Raw genomic sequence first — 16,867 nt, 5'->3', positions numbered from 1 at the left:
AATCCATTATAAAAGCCCTGCCTGCACCCGATCACCTGCTTTCTCTCCCAACTCGCCGACTCCCCATGATTTTATTCCCCAGATTCAACATTCCATAACCACCCCCCTGTCAGGTCATCGTCGACAAAGGAAAATTCCCAGACAAGATGGTCTCTCAGTCGACAATGGTACCTCTCCGCCCTTCCCTAATACTTAAGGCAGGGCGGCTACTGACATCCACCGCAGACCCTACCTATTGCCTGCCCTCCAATGGAGCCCTCCTCGTCCTCCTTCTCTTCCTACTCGTCGTACTCTTCCAATTCGTCCTACTCTACCGTCAGTGACGAGTCCAGCCTGAGCGTCATGGACATGTACCATCTGATGCACGGCAATGGCAATGGCACCGTCGCTAGCCCTGCAAGTGTCAACGATGTCCCTCTCTACCGAGAGGCATTTGAACCCTCGTCGCTGGACAGCGCATACTACGATTTCAACCCAACATTCATGTACACGCCTGATGCTCTTCCTCTGATGGATACACCGCCAACCTCGTTCCCTTCCAGCTCAACTCCGGCCTGGTCGCCGACCTCAATGCCGCCTCTTGACCAAAGCATGTTCCCCCCTCTCGACGGCCTCAGCCAAGAACAACCCAAGTGCGTTCCCTTCCGTATTGAATTGTTAGAAGTGACTCAATTCTGACTGTATCAGGCCCGCCAAACCATATGGCTGCGAAGACTGCGGCAAGAGCTTCACGCGCCCCGCGGACTTGAAACGGCACCAGTCGACTGTGCACTACCCAGTCTTCCAGAACTGCCCGGTCGCCGACTGCTCGCGCAAGGACAACAACGGCTTCCCTCGCCGCGACCACCTGGTCGAGCATCTGCGATCCTATCACCACATGGACGTGCCAAAGCGCCGCGCTGCCAAGCGGCTGAGGGTGGCTTGAATCCCCCCTTCTTCTCCTACCCCAAGTTTGCTTCACTATCCTGGCCCACTGTTATCCGGGTAGCTGTTCTTATACCATTTTGTTTTGTTTAACAGAGACCTTCTGTTTTATACCATTTCTTCGCTTTGGTTTTTATCTCATGGTTGACGACTAATGCGGGACGGGACTGGACCCTGGACATGGACACGGACAGGGCGGCGTTATGAGACGATGAGACTCACATCTACTTTTTCTTGCTTTACATTTTTGTTTACATTATCTTTTTTCAAGTTCGTTATATACTGTAGACGGTCGGCGTTGGAGACATGATACCTGGCATACACAATATACACATGATCTCATCCAGAAATCCAAAAAAAAAAAAAATAAATAAAATAAAATAAAATAAATCGTGGCCACGCTACACAGCAGGAAACGCAACAAAAACCTCCCCCATCGCCCTCCCCGTCTCATCAAACCTCACCCCCTCCCCCTCCAGAATCCTCCTCTTCCTCTCCAAATTCTCCTTCCCCCGAAATCCCTCGGGCCCCTTCTTCTTCTCCGGCCGCGTCCCCATATACCCACCCAGCCCCCGATCAGCCGTCAAGACCCGATGACAGGGCACGCCCGGCGCAAAGGGATTCAAGCGCATTGCAGTCCCGACCGCGCGCGCGCTCGAGCCGAGATGCCTCGCCAGCGCGGCGTACGTCGTGAAGCGGCCGCGCGGGACCGCGAGGAGTGCGATGTACGTCCGTTTCCGGAGCGGGGTGAGTGTCGGGTGCTGGGTGATCTTTTTGGTGAAGTGGGCGGTGCTTTTTGTCTCTTCTTTTTCGTCGAGGTTCTTTTTTACGTCGAGGTTCTTTTTTACTTTCAATTTTTCTTCTTCTTTTCCCGCTTCTTCTTTCATTGTCACTTCAGGTTCTTTGAGAGGGACGAGTGTGGCGTCATGATCTGAATCCTTGTGGGTCACGACTTGACTCCGGTTGTTGATGTGGGCTGGGGAGGAGGGAGGGTCACCATCGTGGGGGCCAGAGAGTGGACCTGGCATCGGGACTGGCATTGTTGCCCTTCTTTTGCAAGTTCCAATCCAAGGACGGCGTCCTTTCGAGCACAGGAACGCGGAACAGATTGCAGGCAGTGCGGCCGACCAACGGTCTGTTTGTCTGGGCTCAGCGTGGCTTCAGTTGGTCCAGCGAAGTCTGGATTACGTCTTGCCGCAGGGGTGGTTGGTGGTGGTGTGGGGCGCAGGTTGTTCTGGCGCGCCTTCTAGTCTGTTTCCCCCTTTGGGTGGGAAGGCGAGCCCACCTGCACTGGACGCTGGAGGGCCAGTAGTGGGAGGGGAGCTGCAGGAGGGACGGGTCGGGGAGTGGAGTGGAGTCAGCGTTGTTCTTCCACTTGTCTTGTGTTTGTTTCTTTGTTTGTGTGGTGCTACGTCAGAAAGAACTGAAGGGTCTGGCCGGTCTCAGGGTCGGGGACGGGACCTCAGAGGACCTGGAGGAGGAGAAAAGATTGATGGTCGCGAGTGAGTGTGGGCGTGGCGTGGTTTGGTTGCACTCCTTGACTGGCTCGTCTGTCGGGTCTGTTCGGTTTGGGTTTGGGGGGATGTGATGTGATGGAAGAATTCTGGAAGGGATGGAAGGGTCAAGGATTCGGGTTGATGAGCGGGACTTGGAGGATCGGCTCGAGGATCAGTGTGCAACATTGCAAACCTTGCGAGGTTGGGGTTTATTTGTAGGCGATGATGGGCATCCTGGCGTTTGGTCAGCACTTTCACGGATGTTGATCGCGAATTGGCCAATCATATTTGGGGGATTGAACGGTTGAAGGTCGATCGGATCGCACGGAAGGTCGGCTGTCGTTTAGAGGTCGTCATCTGGAGGCGTGCTTTCTTCAGAGATCTTCCAATCTGGTTATACGTGCTACGAGGAAGAGGAAGAAGTGAGGGGGGGAAGAAACTCCTGCACACCCCTGAGCGATGGATTCGACTCCGTGTCCAGGATCCAGGGAATTAATTCCCTCGTCGAGTCCAGACCCCAGCCTCGAGTCAATGTCGCGGGACGGAGTGCTGATCGCCAAGGTGTGCTCCTCCAAACGTGGGGGGAGGGTAGCATGCGAGCCTTGAGCTTCACGAAGTGCATGCAAGGAACGGGACACATGAGTCGCTAACAGACAAGGGAAAGTTTGACTTAGGTATAGTAAGGACACAAAAGAAGTGGTCAAGTTAAAAACAACATTAACGCCTCCCCGATTCAAGCCCCAGACATATTCACCCGGTGGTAAGTATGCGATGCCGCAGATCTCCTTCCTTCGCACGACAGACGGGAATCAGAAGAGCGATCTAGACCTGCTTCCGACTTGCTGGACTATACAATTGCAATTGCACGCTCCACGGTAGATGTGATGCGATGTGGGTATACGTTTCATTCTCTCCTTTATTCCTTTTTCTCATTTGCTGTGATGGGTAGGGTCGGGTTCAGGCGAGCCAGGTTCGTAGCCGATATGGCTTGTTGGATTGCTCACCGTCGATCTCGACAATTTCGCGAAGATAATATCGAAGAAGAAATTATGCGCCGCCAACAAGGACATTATTCACAGGGATATGGACTGAAATCATTAGAACCAAACCACCAATCGCGGTGCATGGCGGGAACATACTCAGCTTGACGATGTACCCAATGAACCCCATGATCAGGAACCCAGTGCCGACAGCCTGGCTGATCTTGATGAATTCCCGCTTGTCCGCTGGGAAAAGTCAGTCTCAACTCTCAACAAAGCTCAAAATAGGGTAATGGATGGGAATGACGCGAGACATACGCTTCTGGCTGCGGTTGACAAACTGCATCCCATCCTTCAGGAACTCCTGGGGGATGTTAAGCAATTCTTGTACTTGCTCGGACATTATGATTGATCCTAGTCACAACAAAAGTAGTAATAGAAGGAAAGAAACGAAGGAGCGAAAGGAAATGGCAGTTAGTTGGGATTGAGATTCGTTGCGATGGCTAATGCCAGCTGTGCTTTCAGCGGTTGGAGCTTGGGAAAAGGGTCCGGATTAATGAAGACCCGATCCCGCCACGTATCTCCGACGGCGATGTGGCTGGTGCACACAAGCCACAATTTGGGCGCCTTTTTGCTGGGGATGCGGCGATGTATCTGATTCCGATCTTTCCCGCTTGAGCCTCCTCTCCATCGCCTGCTACGCCCGACTCCAACTCGTTGATTGATTCCCGGTTTCCTTGTTGGTCTTGGTATGCGCGAATACGAGACAGCTCAGCCTCGTTAATTAGGAAAGGTCACGCGGGCAGGACACCGCCGAGGTTTCGAATAATCTACCTTGACCAATGATCTCTGACTATGGTCCTGTATGATCTTTCCCAGTACGCAATAGATATCTACCCTGTTCTCTCTACAGTATCACATGTCTCCAGCGCCATTCGCGGTTATCGGGCAGCAGTCTCGCGCTGTTCCAGACTCGCCACAGGCTTCGCGACCTCCTCGTCCAGAATGCTATTCTTGCGCGCAGCAGTCTCGACGAAGCCTGGGTTCTCGGCCTTGAGCCGGGCAAAGGTCGCTTCTGCATCCCACACCCAGGGTGTGTCAGCTGCAAAGAGCAGATCCATGTCCTCCAGGGTTCGCTGGTTACTTTCCGGGTATAGTGCCCAGACCATGGGAATGGTGATCACGTTGCTAGCGGCAAAGACGTATAGTGTCTTTTCGCCGATGGAGCTGAACATAACGGGGCACAGAAGGGTCTATTTGAGTCAGTGTGGTAGGTATAGGGTATGAACATTGTGCACTCACCAGCCAGCCATTCCCAATACTCCAGCCAACAACCCCCCAGGCGTTCCCTTTGGCGCGGACCGCCAATGGATAAATCTCGGCAGGGTAGATCCAAGGCACTGTCAGCCAAGTAGCGCCGAAGATTGCGGTGAAGATAAAGACCATCGACGCCGCGGCAGCACCGAACGAGTTCGCTCGTGACAGGTTTCCTCCCTCTCGGGCATCAATCGCAAGCCTTGAGAAGCCTCCAGCAAGGAACATGGCGATGCCCTGACCTGCAGCTCCCCAGTACAGGGTCCAGCGGCGGCCGATCCGGTCGAGTGTGAACACACAAACCAGGGTTGCGAACTAATCTGTTAGTACACGATACTTCATTCACATCAAGGGACATACCATGTAGAAGACGTTGTTCAGACCGCTGATCCATTGACTCTTCATAGAGTCGAACCCAGCAATGCTGAAGATGGTTGGGGCATCTACGACATTAGCTTTGATTCAAAATTCGTAGGGTGATTGACCCACAAACTGTAACACCAGCGATACCAACCCATTCCTGCATGATCTGCAGCCAAACGACAAGCTGTACTCGACGGCCGAGATGAAGCTTCCCAGTCTTGTAGCCAAATAGCATAGCCAGATAAGATGTGCTATGGCCCATAGACCGCTCCAACTCCGCAACGCTCAGGATGTCCTGAAACTCGGCTTCGGCTCGAACGGCATCTTCATCGCTGCTTCCACGAAGTCGGCCCAGGATATAGCGAGCCTCCTGCTCGCGCCCAACTTTGACCAGCCAACGCGGAGATTCGGGGAAGAACCAGACGGCGGCGAACAGGATGATCAAAAAGATGATCTGGAAGGCAATCGGGAAGCGCCAGCGGAAAGGGGACGAACCGTTATCGATGAAGGATAAACCGCTGGGATCGTTAGCTCAAGACGCGCTCACCAAACATCCAACAGAGACGCGTTGAAGCACCAGATCCAAGCTCGGCCGACAGTACACCCGTATATCGCTTTAAATTGACGGGCCTCAGTCTTCAAAGCCAGCCACCGACAGAAAAGGACCAGAACAGACACCAAGGCTCAAAATGCAACGACGGAAACGACGAAGAATGATAATGACTCGCGAAAAGAGACATGGCGCGCTCACAATTCTAGCCAATAAGCCAACACCACGCCGAATATGTTTAGTGTGAATTCAATCGCAATGAACTGCCCACGGCTCGTGTGTTCAGCGGTTTCCGTAGCCCACACTGGGACAATGGCGTTGAGAATCCCAGTTCCGATTCCGTTGATGAAGCGCGCTGAACGGAGTCAGTACATGTAATAATTCCCGGGTTGATAATCCAGTCTTACAGCAAATCATCCAGTTGTGGTTCTGGGCAGAGCATTGCAGAGCAGCACCGAAAATCGCCCAGACAGCACCAGCAGCAATGGTCTTGATTCTTCCAACTTTGTCTCCAACCCAACCGCCGAGAAGGGCGCCAAAGAGGGTTCCGAGATAGTAGACGGACACGATACCTCCCTGGAGCAAGCTATCGGTGACCACAGGAGCGGGGTGCCCATCTTTCATCTCTGTGTAGCCGAAGCCCATGAGATCGATATAGTCCTTGCTGTTGTTGACTCCGGCCATCATTCCCTGGTCGTATCCGAAGAAAAGGATGGACAATGCCGCAACACAGTTGATGCCGATGAGAAGATTGCGCTTCTCGAGCTTGTGGACGACATTCCACGAGGATATTTTATCACTCATGGTGACAGTGAACCTTGCCAAATGTGCTAACTCCAGAAAGCGAAAAGAGAGCTGTCACCACGTTGTCGAACAGAAAGTACCTTGGGGTAACAAGACGCGGAGTAGAAGATTTATAACATCTGTGGGGTGGCAGGAGTACTTAAATGTGCTGTCCTCGTGGTCTGCATGATGATCAACTGGAGGGTCCAGAGCAATTGGAGATCTGGGTCAGACGGATAGGGTTACATCCCGGTGGGAGAGAGAGCGTGAATGGGGAGAAACAAAGGTGAATTGGATAAAAATCCCCTCCTCCCCCACCAGTCAACACGAGAAGGCTTGCCCGAGTCGATCGGTTCGAGTCAACTCCGAGAGACAGAAGCCAATTCTCGGGAATCCGGACTGAGGATCGGGAAGTCTCTGAGCGAGACATGAGGTGGAAGAAGGGCCGGTCAAGGTTTGCCGGACAGGAACGGTACATTCTTGATTGGCAAATCTTCAAAGCCAAGCAGTTCCGGGCTTTGAACCAGCTTTGTGACTGAGCAAATGGAAGGGATTGTGGGGAGATTCCGGGGGATTCTGCGACCCAACCGTCGGATTATCTCCGACTTCCCCTTTGAGTAGAGGAATGATTGATGGATCGCTGCTTTCACAGAGCGTCCTACAAGCAGGGTTCTCTATGTTCGCGCTGAGTTCCTTGGTTATCCGTCCATTTTATCCCTAGTAAGGGAGGTTTATATCGAGTAGGCGAGTGAGCATCTCGGCATACTCGGCATCTCCTCCACGGTTTTGAAGAAAGCTCGGCTGAGCTGCGGCCGTCCTTTATCCTGCTCTTTCAATATAAACTCAGTTCCTCAGCTGGAAAATGGGATCCGCAAATCAGTAACGAAGAAGAGACTCCATCAACCCGACCTGCCGTCCCTTTTGAATGCGCCATCCCGAGTCAAATCCGGAACCCGACTCCAACAAATTTCTGGGCACGCCCGGGTCAAGGTTCGGGTGTTACGGTATCCCGGCCCTGGTAACTCTTCAAGTGCTCTGGATGTATCGCATCGTGGCGTGTATTGGTGGCCACCCCCCACCCAGCCCTATCATACTGGGTCGCATTACAGCCTGCTATTCACTAGATATTGAGGAACCACAAGACCTCCCAGCAGGCTTTCCGTGTTTTCAAGGTCGATAGGGAGTTGAGATTGTTTCCAAGCGCTTCTTTGAGTGCTGAGTGTGGTTATAGCATGCTGAAGACATAGTACCTCCAGTGATGTACACGCCAACCGAGGCTGTTCCCTCTTGACAGTTGCACAAAACTTAGTAAAGAAACACAGTATCTAGCAACATGTCCGATAGCACGAATCTTGCTTCATCTGCTCTTCGTACGAACCGTGCCGGAAATAAAGGAACTCGGAAGGCATACGTGGTTGCCTCCGCCGGATATATATCAGCAGAAATGCGAGTAACAAAACTGAGATTCGGATGATATCAGTAGTAACAAGCGATGTCCGCGGGTATCGGATTCATGTTCCATCCTTAGCGGCGGTTGAAGTTGTGCCATTGCATCATCAGGAAGATCAACCCCAGACTCCAACCTTAGCTCGATCCCAATGCAAGACGCCGACGATAGCCATCGTCATGCCGTTCGTTACCCGCGGGTACTTGCGGCTGCGGAGAACCCGCGTTGCTTCCATGGAGAGACTGCAACGGAATAAAATGGGTTCACAAAAGCATTTACTCGTACTCCGAAGTGGTACTCGGTACAGAGCCCTCCGTGGAGTGATGAAGCTCGATGGATTTCCCGCCAGGGGTTATTCTTATCCGCTGCACGGAGCTTTCCGCTTGACCGGATATTCCCGTAACGTTGAATACAAGCTACGAGTAGGACGCTGCCGACGTCGTGATCGACTGATGGTAATGCTTCAAGAGATCAATCATATGCGCTTCGAGCCTCAAAGTGTCCCTATTCGTAATCTTCTTTCCCGTGGCAGATTAGCTGAGAGTGCTGGACTCGCGAGGTTGTTCAATGCGCGATTTAATGCGGCGCTGAGTGGTTGCGATGTTTCCATACGCCGCGATACGGTCACAATACCGGACCGTCAGCCTTTGCTCTTTTTGCTGGCAGGTGTGAAACCAGTTTTGAAAGCTTCATCCTTTTCCGCGATCAACGATCAACCTTCGTCCCCCTTGCCATTCGCTTCTTCTTTCCTCCCAGCGTGTTTCCTTGGAGGATTGACTCTGTATAGCCGTATTAATTACCTTTACACCCCTTCCTCCACCCCGTCACCCTTCTCGCCATGTTCCGGAGTCTACTACCGCGGACGACACCACGGGCTGCTATCCGCTCTGCTCGTCCTCAACCTGTTCCCTCACACTTTGTCCCTGCGACTACTCTCCCTATACTCCATTCTAGCCGCGGGTATGCCTCAGAATCCGGTATGTCGCAGCCCATGAGCCCCCGGCGAGTTTGGTTGAAGATGTGACCCACGCTTCGGAAAGACTGCCAGCTAATCTTTGGATGCGCTCGGTATAGGTGAACACGATGTTGTGATCATTGGTGGTGGTGTCGCTGGATACGTTGCTGCCATCAAGGCTGGCCAAGAAGGCCTCAAGGTGAGAATGGGACCTACCGTACCTCTCCGTGTTTCAGTATGCACTAAACGTTTCTTTTCCGGCACAGACCGCATGTATCGAGAAGCGCGGCCGCCTCGGAGGCACCTGTCTCAACGTCGGCTGTATTCCTTCAAAATCCCTACTCAACAACTCGCACCTTTACCACCAGATCCTGCACGACACGAAAAAGCGCGGTATTGAGGTCGGTGACGTCAAATTGAACCTCGAGCAGATGATGGCCGCCAAGGACACTTCCGTCGATGGCTTGACGAAGGGGATTGAATTCCTATTCAAGAAGAACGGTGTCGACTACGTCAAGGGTACCGGTGCCCTCGTCGACCAGAACACTGTCAAGGTCAACCTCATCGACGGTGGTGAGCAGACTCTCCGCGGAAAGAACATTATCATCGCTACTGGTAGCGAGGCCACACCCTTCCCCGGTCTGAACATCGATGAGGAGAGAATCATCACCAGCACCGGCGCTCTTTCCCTCAAGGAGGTTCCTAAGAAGATGGTTGTGATTGGTGGTGGTATCATTGGTTTGGAGATGGTATGCTCGCTCAGCTCACTGTGGTTTCTCTCGTACTGACGTTGTAGGCCTCCGTTTGGTCTCGTCTCGGATCCGAAGTTACCGTTGTCGAATTCTTGGGCCAGATTGGTGGTCCCGGTATGGACGCCGATATCGCTAAGCAGGCCCAGAAGATCCTTCAGAAGCAGGGTATCAAGTTCAAGACTGGCACCAAGGTCACGAAGGGTGACGACAGCGGTGCTACCGTGTCGCTCTCCGTGGAGTCTGCCAAGGGTGGCAAGGAGGAGACCCTGGATGCGGATGTCGTCCTCGTCGCTATCGGCCGGCGGCCATACACCGAGGGTCTTGGACTAGAGAACGCAGGAATCGAGAAGGACGACAAGGGCCGCCTTGTGATCGACCAGGAATACCGCACCAAGGTTTCTAACATTCGCGTTATCGGAGACTGCACTTTCGGCCCCATGCTTGCACACAAGGCTGAAGAGGAGGCCGTTGCAGCGATCGAGTACATCAAGAAGGGCTACGGCCACGTTAACTATGGCGCCATCCCCAGCGTCATGTACACCCACCCCGAAGTCGCGTGGGTTGGTCAGAACGAGCAGGAAGTCAAGGCCGCTGGCATCAAATACCGCGTCGGCACTTTCCCCTTCAGCGCCAACTCCCGTGCCAAGACCAACCTCGAGACCGAGGGACAGGTCAAGTTCATCGCCGATGCTGAGACCGATCGCATTCTTGGTGTGCACATCATCGGCCCCAATGCCGGTGAGATGGTCGCCGAGGCCACTCTTGCCGTTGAGTACGGGGCCTCTTGCGAGGACGTTGCTCGAACGTGCCACGCCCACCCTACCCTCGCTGAAGCCTTCAAGGAGGCCGCCATGGCCACATACTCCAAGGCCATCCACTTCTAGCCTCACCCCCCTGATAACCCCGACCAATTTTGTATCTCCCGACTAGCCATGCTAGTCATCTCCATGTAGCATTGGCATCATTATATTTCCTATGTTGGTTGTCGTGTATTAAGTTACGAATAAAAGGCTTAAACTGATCATAGACTGACTACCTTCTGAGAGTTCCCACGTCGAGAAAGGACGGCCTACCCAACCTCATAGTCTCTTCTTTCATCTAACACCGTGCACAACAACCACCTCCTCGCGCAATACCCACAACAACAGGCAAAGGCGGCCCATAGGCATATCGACCCCAACCACGACACAGACACTGGTCTCTACATCTCCCACGTCTAGAATTTCTCGCGGAGCCAACAGAAACACAACAATGAATCTCTTGCCCGCCCGGGCTGCGCCCACGGCAATGACGCTCACGCTCACGCTCACGCTCACCCTGACACTGCCCATCGCACCGCCCACAATGACGAGAGCAACTCCGACAGCGGTGGGGACTACGATTGTTATGCGTTTGTGCCGTGGCCCGGACAGAGATATTCGGCGCCTCTGCGCTTGCACTGGCGCTTATCTCCTCACCGGTACAGGCACCACCAGAAGGGCTGCAGTGGATCTCCCTATCCCGGCATTGGGGTTGACACTGGGGTTGGCACTGACGACCCCACCGATCCTCACAAGTGGAGCATCCCGACCGCGACCAGGAACAACCCCTTCTATGCCTCGAAGATGTCCTCCCCTGGCCACATCTGCCTCCGCCTCCGCAGGGGCCGAAATGAACGTGTTGATCGTAGCTGTGATCGGTCCCTGAACAAGTGGGTGCACAGGAGCAGGAGGGTGGAGGGTCGTGGCCGTGGCTGTGCCCATGGGTGTGCCCGCGAGCATGGGCATGGGCATGGTTGTGGACTTGAGGATGGAAATGAGTACAGGCATGCGAGTGCGAACGCGAAAGCGAGCGTGGGGACCTACGTTCATCACTTGGCCAGCTGTATGTGTGTATGTACACCGTACCCAATCCCCATGTAGGGGTAGGTAGGTACGTAGTCATCGGTTAGCTTGGGGATTGAGTTCTTGGATAAACATAGACAAAAATCAGAATGGGAAGGAATGAGAACACATACCCGCGCTCTACGAAATCTACCCTGCGTAGTCTGCGGCTCCGACCGCGCGGATGCATCTCGATTTCCGTCTGCTCGTCTGCTTCCAGTGGAGGTGATGGTGGCGGTGTTATGGCGGTATCTGCTTCGTCGTCGCTGGAGGACGGGTCGGTGGATGCTTGGATATCTTCTGCTTCCGTGTATGTTGCCAATTCTGGTTCGGTGTCGGTGTCTGTATCTATGCTGTCGGACGCTGGGGAGGGGCGGCAGAATGTCGGGATTGTGCTGTTGTTTCTATGCTGATACCAACAGGGTGGGCGGATAGCCATTGATGTTGTACTCAAATTTGGGAGAGGATTATAAGAGATTGTGAGAGGAGAACGGGGGAGGGAATTATACACTGCCAGTGGATACATTAGAAGGCGAGGCATTTGTGTCCAAAAGCCTAAAATGCCTTGTCCCTTTCATACAGGTCTGGATGCTGTGTGACACAGGGAGCTTGTTTGCTGCCTTGTTCTGGGGCTATCCTAGCAAGCATGCATCTGCCGGGCAAAGGGCAGACTGCAGGCAAGCTTCTGTCTGCCACGATACTCGTCTGTTTGAGATGGAAAGGGTGAAATGTAGAACGGCCTATCCGAAATTCATTAAATGGCGGCGCGCCATGACTATGGAATCCAAGATGTATGTCTAATTAACCGCTAGATTACTTAGTCAAGCCGAAGGATATATCCAGATGATGTGGGAAGTTGTTTGTTGTAGGTCAACAGAGGCGAGAAGGGCTGGATCCATTCTTTCAGAATAGCCCGGAGGGTGTCACAGACGGCCTCTGTAGCTTGCTCGCGGGAGGAGCTACAGCTTTCAATGTAGTCTGACGCGAATATGTTAGATCTGCAATGGTTTGAAATTGCATGGAGCCAGCAACTTACATTTCACCTTTGCTTCTGTGCCTGAGGCGCGGATTGTAAATCGTACGTCGCGGTCAAGCCACAGTGTCAGCATTTGGCTGCCCTTGTCGGCTGGGAGCTTCGGTGACTTGTCTTCTGTGCCAGAGTCGTAGCCCTCCGTCATGTCCCGCCATCGGTGGATCTTAAATGGCCCAAGTCTCATTTCAGATCTGAACGGACCGGCTCTGATAGAGTCGAACAGAGCAACGCTTGTATCTGGGTTAGGAGATCTGAAGTAGTTGTTGAGTGTTTCGTGGTGCCCATATTCGGCGAATAATTGTTGCAGTTTTGTGTAGGGGGTAAGACCTTGAGTGGCCCATCGCGCCTGCGCAGACAGGAAGACCATCGCTGCCGTAATGCCATCTTTATCGTAGCACACCTCTGGGAACATATAGCCGAGAGCCTCTTCAAACGCAAAAGTAACGTAGTATCCAGACTCCTCTAGCTTGCGCGCCGTATTGCCCATCCATTTGAATCCTGTGAGAGATTCTTCAAAGTAGATACCCTTAGCCGCTGCCATCTTCTCGAGCATGGTGGTGGAGACCGCCGAGTTGAGAACCGCAACCCGCGTATCGGTATCGATGTTTTCAAGACAGTCGAAGAGATGTGAGGCAAGAAGAGCACCCATATGATTGCCGGTGAAGAAGAACCATGAGCCCCTGCGATAGGTTAGCTTGCTATTGATCAAGAGCTAGGCTATACGTCTACATACTCAACCTTCTCCGCAGCGGCAAACCGGTCTGCATCTGGGTCGTTAGCGATGATCAGGGTTTTACCTTCTCGATCTGCCGTTTCGACAGCAAGGTCTAGCGCTCCGGACTCTTCAGGGTTTGGAAACGGTAAAGTAGGAAAGTTGGGGTCTGGTTCAACTTGCTCCGCCACCGTTGTGAAATCGGTGATACCGAGTGAGCGACACAAGGCTGGAAGTACGAGTCCTCCAACGCCGTGCAAAGGTGTATAGACAAATGGCCGCGGATACATCCAGTCCTGAACCGTGGATTTCTGCAAAGACATTAGTATGCTTTGGCGTCAGGGGTGGAGGGGTCTGTACAGAGTAGTGCCAAACTCGTGTGGTATAGCGTGGCAGCAACTCTTCGTAAGTTTTTGGGTGGAAGAAAGCGCCATCCGGCGAATCGGTCCAGGCGTTGGGCCACGGTTCGAGATTTTGGTCGATGGAATCGGATATCTCCTTATCCATGGGAGAGTTGATCTGACATCCATTTTTGAAGTAGCTGAAAGATGTTAGAACCGAAAAGGAATTCTGGAGTGATGGAACCAGACACTTTGTAACCTGAGGAGAACTGTGTTAGCAGCGAGAAAACAAAAGTTGTTTGGTGGGTTTACCATTATCCTGCGCTGGGTTCTGTGGTTTGTTTAGCCCCGAATTCCGATGCTATTGGAAGGGAACTTACATGACTGGCTGTTATCATGACGCCTGCAAGAGCACGCATATCCATCACCCCATAAGGCACAGCCGGCGTCACCGCTGGCCCTGAGAGAAACCATACTGGGATTTCCTGTGCTATAAATGCATTCGCAGCCAAGGTTGCGAATTTCGCTGAGTTGTGGCGGGCATCATAGCCGACAATCACCCCGCGCGGGACCAGATCGCTGTGATTGTCCCTCAGATACTTGGCTAAGCCTTGCGATGCTTGTATCACTGTCAGAGAATTCATGCATGAGAAACCGGCTGCCATGCGACCACGGAGACCTGCCGTCCCGAACTGGATTCCTGGACCCATATTAGCAGGAGCGGGGGTGCTACCCAAGTCCCTTTGCACATACGCTTCTGAAGGCGTTTTCCCAGCTCAGCGGCCTGCCCCGAGTCCCGCAGCTGCTCGATTTCCGAGCGTGTAACGGGGTCCTGCTAGACGTTAGTTGTTTTTTGATAGAGAAGCATAGGGTGGCAGAGAAGATCCGCTAACCTGGTCCCACTCGAGCCATCTCTGAATCAGCGGGGAGAGAGAAGCCTACACAGTCAGACGGAGACTCAGGAGGTGCTGGATCGAAAGCTTTACCTCGAGGGAGGCCATGATGGATCAGTCGATGGAGGATCGAGAAGGAGGGGGGAGGGAGGGAGAGAGATCAAAGAAATGTGACGCTAAGAGGATTATCCTCGGTCGGTCACTCGACTAGCCCAAGCCCCCAAGCGTCCAAACCCGAAGGATTGGATAACAGTAATTGTGAGTTGTGGAATGATGGATGCTGGATGGATCCGTGTCTGATCCTCGCGGCATGTTTCAATTCTCATTTCGGCTCCCCCGCTTGGACCCGTTCGTCCCTCAGCCACCGCTCTTTGGCTTTCTGAGCTCTCCTCCTCGCTTTCCGACGGACTTTGCTTTTCGATCCGGGCCAGAAGCTGATTCTGCTTGATTCTACAACGGAGTAGGATACATCTCGTTTTCTTGAGCCTGATCAGCTGCAGCCATGGCTCCGGCACCATCCCGCAAGGAAACGCTCTTGTCCCGGCGGTACATCGAGGGCCAGATAGCTGAGGGAAAGCATGTCATCATCTTCGATGACCGCGTTCTCAAGGTAGACTCATGGATACCGTACCATCCTGGCGGAGAAAAGTCTATCAAGCACATGGTTGGAAGGGATGCGACGGACGAAATCAATGCGTATGTGCTCCGACCCAGTTGAATCGCGGATGCCTAACGGATGCCCTGGGAAAGGCTACACTCTCAAGAAGCCCGCCAACGCATGTTGGCTTTTCAGATCGGCCGCATCCAAGGGCCGTGGCTGAACTTTCTTCCTCCGATCCAGGGAGGGAAGTTCCGTCCTTTCGACGAGAAAGCCGTGTACAGCGAGGAGGACGACACCTCTGGCCAGGAGAGCTCCGAGCCCCCGTCGCCCATTTTCGATGCCGTGGACGCTGCTCCGAGACTTCGCCGACGACGGTCTGTATCCTCCCGAACATCTGCCTCGACTCCAGACAGCGAAGGTTCGGAGCCGAAACCATTCTTCCTCGACGCGCGGACTCGGGAGGAAATCGCCCTCGATACCGCGAAGTATCCCTCTCTTGACACGGAGACCCAGGAGGACATCAAACGGAGGTACCGCGAGCTGAACACTCGCATCGAAGCAGAGGGTCTCTACAAGTGCAACTATTTCTCATATTTTGTGGAAAGCTGTCGGTACACCCTGCTCGCGGGCTTGTTTTACTATTTCCTCCTCCTGGGTTGGTACTCAACCTCGGCTTTTTTTCTGGGATGCCTGTGGCACCAACTCGTCTTCACGGTACATGATGCAGGCCACATGGGTATCACCCACAACTTCCAATTGGACAGCACGATTGGATATATCATCGCCGACTATATTGGCGGACTGAGCCTTGGCTGGTGGAAACGGAACCACAACGTCCATCATATTGTGACAAATGAGCCTGAACATGATCCAGATATTGAGCACATGCCTTTCTTCGCCATCTCGCACCGCTTCTTCAAGAGCCTCCGGAGCACCTACTACGACCGGATCATGTACTTCGATGCGTTTTCGAAGTTCATGCTCAGATATCAGGACTACCTATACTACCCAATCCTCCTATTCGGTCGCTTCAACCTCTACCGTCTCAGCTGGGAATATCTCATCCTTGGTCAGGGTCCGAGGAAAGGGCCCGCGTGGTGGCACCGCTGGTTCGAAATCGTTGGCCAGATATTCTTCTGGACATGGTTTGGCTATGGTGTGCTCTACCGCTCGATCCCAACATGGGGTAGCCGTTTATCTTTCCTCCTAATCTCCCACATGGTCACTGCGCCAGTCCATGTGCAGATTACCCTGTCCCACTTCGCCATGTCAACCGCGGATCTTGGCGTCCACGAATCGTTTCCTCAGAAGATGCTCCGCACAACTATGGATGTCGACTGCCCCGCATGGTTGGACTTCTTCCACGGCGGTCTTCAATTCCAAGCAATCCACCACCTCTATCCGCGAATTCCGCGCCATAACCTACGCCGCACGCAGAACCTGATCCTGGAATTCTGCCGCGACACGGGCATTCCGTATGCGCTGTTTACGTTCACTGACGGGAATAAGGAGGTTATCAGCAGGCTTGGCGACGTTGCGAACCAACTTCGGATTCTAGAGGAGTGTAGAAAGTCCTGTGCCGAACAGGGCGTTTTCTCTGACCATCATTAGACGATATCACGGTTCCTTGATTATGATAGGACTGTGGACCTCTATTTGCCTAACATCAGCAGTTTCACATTGTTGGACATACCTATACTAGTTAATATAATGACTCTAGTGATTACGTCAACTAAGTGATCAACTAGAGCCTACTAGAGCCCATACCCACTGATGTACATGTCATGCTTTTATGATAATGCCCTAATATAGTTTGTTCACTCCATTTCTTCTAAAGTGGCTGGCACTCGTTATCAGTGTA

General features: G+C 53.0%; 8 protein-coding genes across 8 annotated transcripts; 3 read left to right on the top strand and 5 right to left on the bottom strand.

Annotated features, from left to right (window-relative positions):
• The first annotated feature begins 42 nt into the window (after nt 1–42).
• BJX67DRAFT_46419 (C2H2-type zinc finger protein) lies at nt 43–1,053 on the top strand. Its single transcript, XM_071035055.1, has 4 exons — nt 43–167; nt 226–485; nt 543–632; nt 688–1,053. The coding sequence occupies exons 1-4, from the start codon at nt 147–149 to the stop codon at nt 923–925; spliced, it is 609 nt and encodes a 202-aa protein (XP_070887604.1). The 5' UTR covers nt 43–146; the 3' UTR covers nt 926–1,053.
• Nucleotides 1,054–1,325: 272 nt separating this feature from the next.
• BJX67DRAFT_379992 (MGMT family protein) lies at nt 1,326–1,964 on the bottom strand (the record flags this gene model as incomplete). The annotated part of the gene is made up of 1 exon (XM_071032698.1): nt 1,326–1,964. One exon carries the CDS (start codon nt 1,962–1,964, stop codon nt 1,326–1,328), a length of 639 nt encoding a protein of 212 aa, XP_070887603.1.
• Nucleotides 1,965–3,467: 1,503 nt separating this feature from the next.
• BJX67DRAFT_379991 (translocon subunit SSS1) lies at nt 3,468–3,803 on the bottom strand (the record flags this gene model as incomplete). The annotated part of the gene is made up of 3 exons (XM_071032697.1): nt 3,468–3,508; nt 3,560–3,646; nt 3,719–3,803. 3 exons carry the CDS (start codon nt 3,801–3,803, stop codon nt 3,468–3,470), a joined length of 213 nt encoding a protein of 70 aa, XP_070887602.1.
• A 142-nt stretch (nt 3,804–3,945) lies between these two features.
• On the bottom strand, nt 3,946–6,517 carry BJX67DRAFT_46293 (putative MFS monosaccharide transporter). The gene is made up of 6 exons (XM_071035051.1): nt 6,035–6,517; nt 5,829–5,982; nt 5,204–5,595; nt 5,075–5,157; nt 4,703–5,029; nt 3,946–4,653 (listed from the first exon to the last, which is right to left on the bottom strand). Exons 1-6 carry the CDS (start codon nt 6,429–6,431, stop codon nt 4,342–4,344), a joined length of 1,665 nt encoding a protein of 554 aa, XP_070887601.1. The 5' UTR covers nt 6,432–6,517; the 3' UTR covers nt 3,946–4,341.
• Nucleotides 6,518–8,695: 2,178 nt separating this feature from the next.
• On the top strand, nt 8,696–10,448 carry BJX67DRAFT_371310 (dihydrolipoyl dehydrogenase; the record flags this gene model as incomplete). Its single annotated transcript, XM_071031063.1, has 4 exons — nt 8,696–8,834; nt 8,932–9,011; nt 9,079–9,561; nt 9,609–10,448. The coding sequence occupies 4 exons, from the start codon at nt 8,696–8,698 to the stop codon at nt 10,446–10,448; spliced, it is 1,542 nt and encodes a 513-aa protein (XP_070887600.1).
• Nucleotides 10,449–10,555: 107 nt separating this feature from the next.
• BJX67DRAFT_46378 (uncharacterized protein) lies at nt 10,556–11,631 on the bottom strand. Its single transcript, XM_071035052.1, has one exon. The coding sequence runs from the start codon at nt 11,485–11,487 to the stop codon at nt 10,663–10,665; it is 825 nt and encodes a 274-aa protein (XP_070887599.1). The 5' UTR covers nt 11,488–11,631; the 3' UTR covers nt 10,556–10,662.
• Nucleotides 11,632–12,243: 612 nt separating this feature from the next.
• On the bottom strand, nt 12,244–14,513 carry BJX67DRAFT_379988 (phosphoribomutase PRM15; the record flags this gene model as incomplete). The annotated part of the gene is made up of 10 exons (XM_071032696.1): nt 12,244–12,404; nt 12,463–13,139; nt 13,193–13,482; nt 13,532–13,712; nt 13,762–13,771; nt 13,825–13,843; nt 13,893–14,212; nt 14,266–14,344; nt 14,406–14,450; nt 14,499–14,513. 10 exons carry the CDS (start codon nt 14,511–14,513, stop codon nt 12,244–12,246), a joined length of 1,797 nt encoding a protein of 598 aa, XP_070887598.1.
• Nucleotides 14,514–14,728: 215 nt separating this feature from the next.
• On the top strand, nt 14,729–16,866 carry BJX67DRAFT_46233 (fatty acid desaturase). Its single transcript, XM_071035050.1, has 2 exons — nt 14,729–15,101; nt 15,156–16,866. The coding sequence occupies exons 1-2, from the start codon at nt 14,908–14,910 to the stop codon at nt 16,615–16,617; spliced, it is 1,656 nt and encodes a 551-aa protein (XP_070887597.1). The 5' UTR covers nt 14,729–14,907; the 3' UTR covers nt 16,618–16,866.
• Nucleotide 16,867: the final 1 nt, after the last annotated feature.

The sequence above is a fragment of the Aspergillus lucknowensis genome, assembly GCF_044049455.1.
Source record: "Aspergillus lucknowensis strain CBS 449.75 chromosome Unknown BJX67scaffold_13, whole genome shotgun sequence".
NCBI classification, from domain to species: domain Eukaryota; kingdom Fungi; phylum Ascomycota; class Eurotiomycetes; order Eurotiales; family Aspergillaceae; genus Aspergillus; species Aspergillus lucknowensis.
Note: the sequence above shows the minus strand (reverse complement) of the source record. Positions and strands in the feature narration are given on the sequence as shown.